Raw genomic sequence first — 12,451 nt, forward strand, 5'->3', positions numbered from 1 at the left:
AAGCTGACACTGTAATCGTAGCTACTCAGGAGGCTGAAATCTGAAGATCTCAGTTTGAGGCCCTGGGTTCGATTCCTCAGCACCAAATAAGCAAAAAGAAAAAAAAGCCGGAAGTGGCGCTGTGGCTCAAGTGGTAGAGTGCTAGCCTTGAGCTGAAGAGCTGAGGAACAGCGCCCAGGTCCGGAGTTCAGGCACCATGACCGGACCCTCCCCCCCCCCCACAAAAACAAACAATAAACCACCAGAAAACTGGAAGTGGTGCTGTGGCTCAAGTGGTAGAGTGCTAGCCTTGAGCTGAAGAGCTGAGGGACAGTGCTCAGGCCCAGAATTCAAGCCCCATGACCGACCAAAAAAAAAAAAAAAAAGTATGAGGCACACTAAGCAATGGTGATTCAAACCTGTAATGCTAGCTACTCAGGAGGCTAAGATCTGAGGATAGTGGTTTAAAGCCAGCCAGCCCAGGATAGTCTGTGAGACTTATCAATTAACCACCAGAAAACTGAAGTGGAGCTATGGCTCAAATGGCAGACAGCCAGGCTTAAGCAAAGGAGTTCAGGGACAGTGCCCAGACTCTGAGTTAAAGCCCTACTACCAACCAAAAGCAATGCAAGGCATTGAGTTCAAACTTTGGCACCCACACAGATAGACATAGATACACATGTAATAACCTTGATTTACTTACTGTAATCCCATTAATAGGTATTTACAATTCACTTGCTAAATTTACCAGATAAAAATACTTATCATGTAGGGAAATGGACAATCTAGAACAAATCATATTAGTTAAGTAAGCCAAGCTCAGAGACAAATGGAGCATGTTTTTTCTCATATGGGGAAGTTAGATCTAAGATGCACCAGCATATGATAAATTATACAGGACTCTACACATTCATACACAGTGGGACAAAAGGAAGATACTCTTAGGAGAAGAACACAAAGATGCAATGCCTCTATGCCTCTGATTAGCAAAAATGAACTCCAAAAAGTGGAAACAAAAGGTTTTTTTTTCCCCCTTGTTGTCTTGTTGATCTGTCTTTGGAGGAGGGAGTTAAGAAAGGGCACAGAACTGGAGGGACAAAGGGTGAACAAATGCAGCAGTAGTGCTCAGTAGACACTATTGTGAAAATGAACTATACAACTAGGGGGAAAGGGTAGAGGCAGGAGGGAAAAACTAGGAGAGAGCCAAAGAAGGGGTAACATTGTCTAAACAAAAATGTACTCATTACCTGACCTAAGAAATGGCAACCCATCTGTACATCACCTTTATAATAAACAATAAAAAATAATAAATGTTATCAACCTATATTCAGAAAGTATTATGATTTGTCCCTTTTCCAAAAACTGGACCTGTTTTTTTTTTCAAATACTGGAAAATACTAAGCACCATGAATAGCAAATAACTAGATACATGTCAAAGTTCTTGTTTTTAAAAGTGCAGTTGTACTGCTTACCTGCATCAGCTCTGGACCGCTGGCCAGGTGTCTTTCCGAATGGGGTCTTCATTCATCTGTATTTATGTGAGCAGCAGAGCTGCTTGACTAGGGTGAAAATTCAATACTCTCCAACTTGAAACTTCCCAAGGAATGTCAGTATTTTCGTTAATCCACCATCCAAGTGTCTCTTCTAGGAGCTTAGCAAAATTACACGGACTCACAAGCACACTGCAAAATAGTGAAGTAATTCATTACTGGAGCAGTGAGAGTAAATGGCCTCATGAGCCACTAAACAGAACATACAATGTAGACCTAAGTTTTAGTAAAATGTGCTTCTCCCCGCCATTCCCCACAGCAATTACCTGCATTTCCTGAAGACCTGGATTCCTAGCACAGACTAAAAGGGCTAAGAGGAGGCAACAGACTCTTTGGAAGAGGAAAACAAGACTCCAAAGTAAAATTACTCAGACATCAGCTCAAGACACTTCCCCACTATATTCTAATGCATCTGCTCTTAGATATTAAAAGGGGGGGATCCTGGGATTACAGAAAAGGCTTATTCTAGCACAGTTTATATTCCAGTAGGAGAAAAAAAAAAGAGCTAGCTTGTGGAGGCAGGTGTAAGTGGAGCGGAGTGAGAGATGCTCATCTGGATGGAGGATAGGAATTCAGTGGGCTTAGACAGGACCAAGGATTACAATCAACAAAATTCTGCTTTTTTCTTTCTGTTCCCAACTTTCGAGAAACTAGAGAAAAACCTTAAAGAAACTTCCTCACTCATGCACATTTAAGTAATTTTATGAAAACAGTCTTATCATTTAGAACAAATTTGGTTTCAAAAAGTTAAAGTCCAGGGCTGGGAAGTTGGCTCAGTGGTAGAGCGCTTGCCTTGCATGCCTGAGGCCCTGGGTTCGATTCCCCAGCACCACATAAGCAAAAAGAAAACAGCCGGAAGTGGCGCTGTGGCTCAAGTGGTAGAGTGCTAGCCTTGAGCTGAAGAGCTGAGGGACAGCATCCAGGCCCAGAGTTCAAACCCACGACCGGACCCAAAAAAAAAAAAAAAAAAAAGTTAAAGTCCACATAGTGAAACATATTTTCATAGATATTCTCATAAGACATGAAAAACCACTACAAATTTCACTGATGACATTTGGTTCTCATATAGTAAACTTTTTTTCTTTTAGGTTGGTCACGGGGCTTGAACTCTGGGCCTGAGTGCTGTCCCTGAGCTCTTCAGCTCAAGGCTAGCTGTACCACTTGAGCCACAGCACCACTTCCAGCCTTTTCTGTTTATGTGGTGCTGAGGAATCAAACCCAGGGCCTCATGCATGCAAGGCAAGCACTCTACCACTGAACCATCTTCCCAGCCTTTGTATATTAATCTTTATGCTTACACTTAATAACAATTACTTGGATGAATTTAAAGAATTAAACAGAATGCTTAATTAATTGCCTAGAAATTAAAGTATTGAAAATCATTAAAACAAGGTGTCTAGTGAAGAAGAGAAAAATAAATCTAAGATAAAAATCCTAAACTAAGCCATGTACAGTGGTTCACGTCTACAATCCTAGCTACTAGGGAGAATCATGGTTCAAGGCTAGGCTGGGTAAAAAGTTCACAAGACCACCATACCCCAACCAATAAAGCTGACATACACTTGTCATCCAACTTACATGTGAAGAGTAAATAGAAGGATGGTGGTCCAACTAGCCTGGGAAAACAGTGAGACCTTGTTTGATAAAGCAAAAAGGGCTACGGGGTGTGGCTCAGGTGGTAGAGCCCAGCCTAGCAAGTACAAGCTCCCAAATTCAAACTTCAGCATCATCAGGAAAAAAAAAAATCTAAACTAGCTAGGTGTGCAAGGTACCTAAAGTCTCACATACTTAAGAGCCTGAAGCAGGAGGAATAGTTTAGTATCTAAGTTTGAGTTTAGCTTAAACAATATAGCATGAATCGATCTGAAAAAGCAAACAAGCTAGGCACAGTGGCTCATGCTGGCCATCCTAGCTACTTGGGTCAACCAGGACAAAAAGCAATACCCTATTAGAAAAGGAATGAGGGGCTATGAAGGTGGCTCAGTGGTAGAGCGCTTGCCTTGCATGCATGAGGCCCTGGGTTCGATTCCTCAGCACCACATAAGCAAAATGAACAAAGCCGGAAGTGGTGCTGTGGGTCAAGTGGTAGAGCGCTAGCCTTGAGCTGAAGAGCTGAGGGACAGTGCCCAGGCCCAGAGTTCAGGCCCCACAACTGGACCCCCCCCCCAAAAAAAGAAAAGGAATGAAAGGAAAAGAGCTGGGGTATGTATAGTTCAAGTGGTAGAACACCTTGCTAGCAAAGCACAAGGTCCTGAGTTCAAACTTCCAATGAAACAAAAATGTAAAACTCTAAACTAGAAATACCTTTTCAAAAATCATTTAATCAATGATTTTATAATTAACTGATCCAACACATATTCTGAGTTCCTAGTGATAGAAACAGGTTGGAGAGGAGACATGAAGCAACCAAGGAAAGGTGATATAGCTCAGCAGCAAAACACTTGTCCAGTAAGTGCAAAAACTCATCATTGTAAAAAAAAATTAAAAAGTTAATAAATAAGCAAAATAAATAGTCTGTCAAAGGATGAGTGCTAGGATGAGTGCTACAACATTCACTGGTAACTAACCAGTTACCCATCTTTTCAGTTAGTTACCCATCTTTTCAGACTATCCATAACCATTACACCAAGCCTCACATCCTCATTTACCCGATTTACCACCAGAAAGGTAATTCAACTCCACCTCCACACTTGTTTATCTTAATATTATCACTCTCCTCTCCCTTCTTGGCCAAACTCTCTTGAAAACAGTGCTTAAGCAAAATGTGGTTTATTGTCACCCTTGAACCCTGTCCACTCACCTCCATGTGAGGCCACAGTTGTTTCTATTTCTCACTGACTATACTAAATGTTCCTACCCCAATCCTCCACTTGAAAACACATGCATAGTCCATAATAATATACCTTTCTGCTAGTCTTTACCTAATGTTCCAAGTCATCTGCATACTTTAAAGACTTTGCTGTCTGGGCTGGGAAGGTGGCTCAGTGGTAGAGCACTTGCCTTGCATGCCAGAGGCCCTGAGTTCGATTCCTCAGCACCACATAAGCAAAAAGAAAAAAGCCAGACGTGGCACTGTGACTCAAGTGGTAGAGCGCTAGCCTTGAGCTGAAGAGCTGAGGGACAGCGCCCAGGCCCAAAGTTCAGGCCCCATGACCGAACCCCTCCACAAAAAAAGAGAAAAAAAAAAAAAAGACTTTGCTGTCAGTTTTACTTTCCTTTCCACCAGCATTCTTATCAACATTCCTGCAGTCCTAGCATCCATACACATCTTTTCAACGCTATCCCTTGAGCTGTTAGAAATCCTCACTTCCAACTATTGCCATACTTGAGCCACTTATTGCAGCTTTCTCAGGTTAAATCATTTTATCAGCAATGACTGCAGCATCTCCAAAATCTTTATGTGGAGATCTCACTCAAAATCATCTGACTAGTCCAGATTTTTTTTTTGAAACACTAGTACACTCAAACAATTCTTAGATAAATCTGATAAAAGGAGATGTCTGATTTGTTGGATGTCTGATTTGGTTACTGAACAGAGGACGGAGGAAAAGAAGAGATAAGAGTTCTTATACCACAACTTCGGGCTAAACCAACAGCAGGGAAACAACCTGATATATGTTTCTTTCCAGTATGTTGAAGATTAGCTATCAGAGCAAATCACATTCTGTTTGGATAACCAATCAACCAGGACAATCTACCTTAGGGCTCTGCCTATTCCATATTTTCCCATCCCACTTAGCCCCAGCAAATGTAGACTCAATATAAGCAGTTTATACCTCCTCTATAGATTTTCATTATAAAAATACGTTGGCTTGGGGCTGGGAAGGTGGCTCAGTGGTAGAGTGCTTGCCTTGCATGCATGAGGCCCTGGGTTCAATTCCTCAGTACCACATAAGCAAAAAGAAAAAAGCCAGATGTGGCACTTTGGCTCAAGTGGTAGAGCGCTAGCCTTGAGCTGAAAAACAGCGCCCAGGCCCAGAGTTCAGGCTCCACGACCGGACCCAAAAAAAAACCTTGGCTTCTAAGATCTGGTGCATACTTTTTTTTTTTTTTTTAAAGCACGCTCGGCTTTAGTTTTAAACTTTTTTTATTTAAATAAGGAAGAGTTCTTTCATATGGAAAGAGCTAGTACAATCACATATTTGAAAGGAGAAACAACAGGTTCTGAACTGAAGGAAGGGAGGGTGAACCCACAATTCCCTTTCCCATCCGAGGTATCAGTTTCTCCTATAATCACATATCAACAAGCTTGGTGCATACTTTTTTCAAGTACTTTGTGGCTAAGATGCTAATAATTTAATACAATTTGTGCCAAGTGCCTGTGCCTCATGCCTGTAATCCTAGCTACTCAGAAGGCTGAGATCTGAGGATTGAGGTTCAAAGCCAGCCCAGGCAGGAAAGGACATTTAATTCTTATCTCCAATAAACGACCAGAAAACTGGAAGTGGCACTGTGGCACAAGTACCAGAGCGCTAGCCTTGAGCTGCAGAGCTGAGGGACTGGGCTCAGGCCCAGAATTTATGCCCCATGATCAATAACAACAACAACAGCAACAAAAAGAATTTGTCCAAGGACTAGTCCTTTATTTTTTAGCTAATATTGTTAACAGTTTAATTCCAGAGATCTCTTAGCTTTTACATTTTGATTTTAAAAATCAATCTTTGTTTTTATTTTTATTTTTTTATTGTCCCATTATGACTTTCCTGGATGAACCACTAGCTAAAATCCCAGGGATGGTCCATCACCACAATGATTTCCTGCTGTGCTTGCTCTTCTGCTCAAGGCAAGCGCTCTACAGCTTGAGCCACAGCGCCACTTCCAGTTTTCTGGTGGTTAATTGGGGATAAAAGTCTCACAAACTTTCCTGTCCCGTCTGGCTTTGAACCACGATCCTCAGATCTCGGCCTCCTGAGTAGCTAGGATTACAAGTGTGAGCCACCAGCGACCGGCTGCTGTGCTTAATTTTTAAGAGGCTAGCCACAATAGAAAGACCAATCATGGAATTAAAAGGTTGGGGCTCTGTGCCCCAAGACAGCAGTTCAACATCCAGAGAAAGGAACTAGGGAGGGAGTCCAAACTCTAGTCAATAATTCAACTACGAATTATGCTGAGAATGTAGTCACAATAGCCTATGTACATTATGTAAAAATAAAATTAAAAACCCTACATAAATTGAGGGTATAACAGGTGGAGATAATGGAGGAACAAAGGAAGAGGTGACATTGACCTAGAAGCATTGTATTCATAACCTGACTTACAGAACTGTAACCCCTCTGTGCAACTACATCATCAACTACATCATCATCTACATCATCATCATCATCATCATTTTGCTAAGTGCCAGTGGCTCACTCCTATCTTATGCCTGTAATGTCAGAAGACTGAGATCTGAGGATTGCAGTTCAAAGCCATCCTAGGAACGAAAGTGCTTTTGACTCTCTCTTATCTCTAATTATCACCAAAGAACTAGAAATGCAGGTATGGCTTAAATGGTAGGTAGAGCACCAGCCTTGAACAGAAAAAGCTAAGGAACAGCACCTCAAGTCTTAAGTTCAAGTTCCAGTACTGGCATACACACATGCACAAAGCCAACAGAATTTGTAATGAATGTAATGAATCACCAGTAAAAATTCTGGACAGAGGCCCATGTGCACTCTCCTGACAGTACTCTACATACTGCAGTCATATATGCACCAGGAAAATAATCTGACCTGATTACACTGGAGGGCACAAAGGAGAGACTGAATGCAGACATTCAGTATCCTCACAGTCCTCATCCTATGCATCTCTGGCTGGTTGTGATTTGTATACTCTTGTGACATAAATCTATAATCACAAGCAGGGCGCTGGTGGCTCACACTTGTAATTGTAGCTACTCTAGAGACTAAGATCTGAGAACTACAGCTCGAAGCCAGCCACGGCAGGATTGTCCGTGAGACTCTTATATCCAATTAACCACCAGAAAATCAGAAGTGTCACTATGGCTCAAAGTGGTAGAGCCTTGGGTAAAAGAGCTTAGGGACAGCGCCCAGGCCCTGAGTTGAAGTTCCAGGACCCGACCAAAACAAAAACAAAAACAACTATAATTACATCTATTGGACTTTCTTGAGTTCTGTGAGTTACTCTAAGGAAGTTACCAAACCTGACAGGGATTGTGGGAACCTCCAAATTTGTAGTGAGGTAGTCTAGAGTACAGGTAACCTGAGACCAACTCCATTAGTTTGAGGCCTGTGTCTGAAGTGAGTCTCAGGGAAGGTAAAAGCTATCTTGGGTGGTCAGTGTCGGAACTGCACTACAAAGACTCTTATCTACAATGCCCATCAGTCCTCCCCTTTTGGTTACCAAAATAAAAAAGGAAGTAAGTCACAGATAATCCCATAATCTTTTTTACAGACAGCAATCACTTTATTTTAATACCATAAAAGTGAATGCTGAGTTATTTAGATGTTAATATTGTCTTGTTGCCCACATTGCTATGTTTAGTAATAGTTTATAACTACTTAAATATAATTGGCTCCCTTGGTAAAGCTGTGTATTTTATTCATTGTGTTAAACATTCTAAACAGGTATATATGGGTTTCACTGGACTGGCACAGGTCCCCTGCCTACAGGCATGTACAGCAATCCCTCTGGGTAGTCTTTGATGAGTAGTCAAGGGCACCAGCAAACTTCAATGGAAAAGATGATCAATTCACAGTAATAATAGCCTAGTCATTTAGACAATTCTCCTGATACAAAATCAAAAACAACCAAGCAAAAACAACTTAGGAATGGGTGTCCCATACAGAGATAGCCAATTCCAGATAAGGACTAGAACACCTTGTTATACCAGAATCTAGGAAGCTGTCAAACCCTACTGGAATTGTTTGAAGGGATAAAGAAGGTTCTTTCCCGCTATTTTCTCAACTCCCATGTACAAACAAAAGCTTCATGATAAAAGCTGAACACATTCACTAGACATATTCAAAGAACTGGAAAGAGTACAGCATCAAAGAGTATCTGACAAGTGTTAAGGGGCAACTCAGAAACAAGAATTGGGATTTTAAGGACTCCTGAAGAGAGGGGAACTGGTTAGAACCAACTAGAATCATCTTCAGTTGAAATCCTGGACTGTCTGAATTGGAGGGGTGGTCAGGCTCTAAGATGCATGGCACAATCTTGATTCATCTCTATCCTTACAACTGAACTGAGATGAACCCAGACTCTCACATGCCTGGCAGAAGCAAGCATAAATCCTATCTCAATCTATCATAAAATATAATAAACAACCCATAAAGAGATAAAAAAATGAATAAAACTCAGCAGGAAAAAAAATCATGGTAACTCAGGATTGAAGTGTTATTTTTCAAATAATACTTCAAACTGGGAGAATGGTACATATATTTTGTTTTTAATGTTTTACAGTGATGGGAATCAATCCTGAGTTTCACACATGCTAAGCAGATGCTCTACACTTAGGAGTTATAGACCCTGAAATACAATTATTAAATAAAACTTGAAATAATTAGGGTGCTCATAGAAATGTAAGACTGAAAATATTAATGGAAAACTACATAAAAAATATACAATAAGGGGCTGGGAAGATGGCTCAGTGGTAGAGCTGCTTGCCTTGCATGCGTGAGGCCCTGGGTTCGATTCCTCAGTACCACATAAGCAGAAAAAGCCAGAAGTGGCGCTGTGGTTCAAGTGATAGAGCGCTAGCCTTGAGCTGAAGGACAGTGCCCAGGCCGAGAGTTCAGGCCCTAGGACTGACCAAAAAAAAAACAAAACAAAAAAACAATAAATGTAGTAAGTTCAATTAACAGGATGTTTATCTTGTTGAAAATTAGTAAGCAAAGAAAGATCTGATCAAAGAAAATGGTGTTTTACCAAACATGCATTTAAATAGATTCTGAATAGGAGACAGCAGAAATTCTTGAACAAAATTGAAGGATTGGAAACACTTCAAAACTGCTAAGAGTCTCTGGTGGACTTATTAAGACCTAAAAAGTAATTCTGAGGAGGACCACAGACAGACAGGACAAAGATAGAAATCAAATATGGAAATATTCTTTATGAGTACAGGCTTTTGTAGCCTGTAGTTAAAAAAGAAAAAAAAATAAAAATGAGACAGATGCTGGTGACGCATGCCTGTAATCCTAGCTACTCAGGAGCTGAGATCTGAAGATCATGGTTCAAAGCCAGTTTAGGCAGCAAAGTCTGTGATATCTATCTTCAATAAACTACCAAAAAGACAGAAGTAAAGCTGTGGTTCAAGTGCTAACCTCGAGCAAAAGAACTCAGGGTGCCCAGACCCACACTGCAAGCCAAAAGACCAGCACAACACACATACACATACAGACTTACACACACACACACATACACATACAGACTTACACACACACACATACACATACAGACTTACACACACACACACACACACACACACACACACACACACACACACACACACACACACACACACACACACACACACACACACACACAAATGGCTGTACACTGGTTAGCCTACACCTATAATCCTAAACTACTCAGAAGGCTGAGATCCAAGGATCAGAAGGCTGAGATCCAAGGGTCACAGTTCAAAGCTAGCTTGGGCAGGAAAAATCTGCAAAATTCTTATACCCAATTACCCACCAAAAAGCCTGAAGTGGACCTGTGGCTCAACTTGTAGAGGGCTAGTGGGGGGGGGGGGGCGCCTCAGGCACAGTGCTCAGACCTTGAGTTCAAGGCCCATGACCAGCACAGGAAGGGAAAGCCTCCCCCCCCCCAAGGGGAAGGAAAAGAGGGAAGAGAGGGAAGGAGGGAGGGAGGGAGGGAGGAAGCCAAGCAAGCAAGCAGAGCTTGCTTGGTGCTGGTGGCTCATATCTGTAACCCTAGCTACTCAGGAGGTTGAGATCTAAGGATTGTGGTTCAAAACCAGCCTGGGAAGAAAAGTCCATGGGACTTTTATCTCCAACTAGCAAAAATCTGGAAGTAGAGTTGTGGCCAAAGTGGTCAAGTGCCAGCCTTGACTAAAAAAACTAAGCAAGAGAGCAAGGCCCTGAGTTCAAGCCCCAGTACTGGCACAAAAAAAAACAACAACAACAAAAACACACTTTTTTATGCAACTAGCACAGCTTAGTTCGGATATAAAATGTTAAGTCTCCCATGTAGTATAGTGAATTCCTTATTAGCTTCTTATTTTTAATAATCAAATATCAGGACATTGAAATGTGATTTTTTTTCTTTTGGTCAGTCATGGGACTTGAACTCGGACCATGGGCACTGTCCCTGAGCTCTTTTGCTCAAAAGCTAGTGCTTTACCACAGCACCGCTTCTGGTTTTCTGGTGGTTAACTGGAGATAAGAGTCTCAAGGACTTTCCTGCCCAGGCTAGCTGTGAACCATATAGTCCTCAGATCTCAGCCTCCTGAATATTTAGGATTACAGGCAGGAGCCACCAGCGCCCAGCTTGAAATATGATTTTTTTGTTGTTGTTGTTGCTGTTGTTGGTCGTGGGGCTTTAACTCTGGGCCTGGGCGCTATCCCTCAGCTCTTCAGCTCAAAGCGAGTGCTCTACCATGTGAGCCACAGCACCACTTCCGTCTTTTTCTGCTTATGAGATGCTGAGGAATCGAATCCAGGGCCTCATGTGTGCAAGCACTCTACCACTGAGCCACCTTCCCAGCCCCTGAAATATGATTATTTAAAAATATTTTCCCTTAACCCTGAATTGTTTCTAATTGTCATAAATGCCACTACAGTGAAATTCCTTATACATATTTATTGTATGCCTGTACAAATTCTTCTATACAAAAACTCCTATCTGTGTAACTGCTGACTAAACACAGGAAATGTATCTAAAATGTTATTTAAGCTTCATCCAGTGGCTCATGCCTGCAATCCTAGCTATTCAGGAGGCTGAGATCCGTTGCGGTGAGAAGCTAGCCTGAGCAAGGAAGACCAAGATTCTTACCTCCAGTTAACTACCCAAAAAGCCAAAAGTTAAACTGTGGCTCAAGTGGCAGACTACCAGGCTTGAGCAGAAAAGTTTTCAGGGAAAGAGCTTAGGCCCTTAAGCTCAAGCCCCAGATCCACCACATATATACATACACACATAACATAAATAAAGCTCATTTAAGTGTAATGAAATCGTCCTTCAAAAGGTTCTAAGCTAGGCCCTGATGGCTCATACTTGTTATCCTAGCTACTCAGGAGACAGATCTGGAGAATTTCTGTTTAAAGCCAGCCTGCAGAGTAGTCAAGAGACTCATCTCCAATTAATCAGCAAAAAGGTAGACTGGAGGCGTGGCTCAAGAGGTAGAGCACTAGTCATAAGCAAGAAAGCCAAGACTGACAGGCTCTTAATTCAAGCTACAGTACACATACACATTAAACAAACAAAAAAGTACTGATGGACACCAGTGGTTCATACCTGTAATCCTAGCTACTCAGAAGGTTGAGATCTGAGGATTGTGGTTCAAAGCCATCCAGGGCAGGAAAGTCCATAAGACTCTTGTGGATAATACACTACTCAAAAGAGCCAACAGTGATCCTGTGGCTCAAGTGGTAGAGCACTAACCTTGAAATCAAGATCCTCAGGTTTCATCCTCCTGAGCAACTAGGATTACAGACATGAGCCACTGGCACTGAAGTGAAACTATGCATTTTTTTCATCATTGGGTGAAACAATGCATTTTTTATCATCATTATTATTTTCAGGATATTAAGGAAAGAAGAACATTATAAATACTAAATAAAACCTCTGTAGAGAATGATTTTAATTATTAAACATCAGTAGGGAAATGGAGCCGTGGTTCAAAGCGGTACATTAGCTTTAAGCAGAAAAGCTCAGAGCCCACACCCTGAGTTCAAGCCCCTTGACCAAGAGAGAGAGATAAAAAAAAAAAAGTCAGTCTTTAAGCAAAAGCTACCGAAAAA

At 41.6% G+C, this 12,451-nt stretch overlaps 1 protein-coding gene across 4 annotated transcripts in view; it reads right to left on the reverse strand.

Annotated features, from left to right (window-relative positions):
- The window catches only part of Spin1 (spindlin 1), a 68,581-nt gene that overhangs the window by 40,791 nt on the left and 15,339 nt on the right, over positions 1–12,451 (reverse strand). For 3 of the 4 annotated variants that reach the window (XM_070033352.1, XM_070033354.1, XM_070033353.1), the window contains exon 2: positions 1,452–1,661. The exons of the other annotated variant lie outside the window; for it this stretch is intronic. In XM_070033352.1, coding sequence (XP_069889453.1) covers positions 1,452–1,503 — 52 coding nt within the window. In that variant the 5' untranslated portion in view covers positions 1,504–1,661. The remainder of the gene's footprint in view (positions 1–1,451; positions 1,662–12,451) is intronic. 4 annotated transcript variants of the gene reach the window in all.

The sequence above is a fragment of the Dipodomys merriami genome, unplaced genomic scaffold (genome assembly GCF_024711535.1).
Source record: "Dipodomys merriami isolate MVZ:Mamm:240054 unplaced genomic scaffold, mDipMer1.0.p SCAF_22, whole genome shotgun sequence".
NCBI classification, from domain to species: Eukaryota; Metazoa; Chordata; class Mammalia; order Rodentia; family Heteromyidae; genus Dipodomys; species Dipodomys merriami.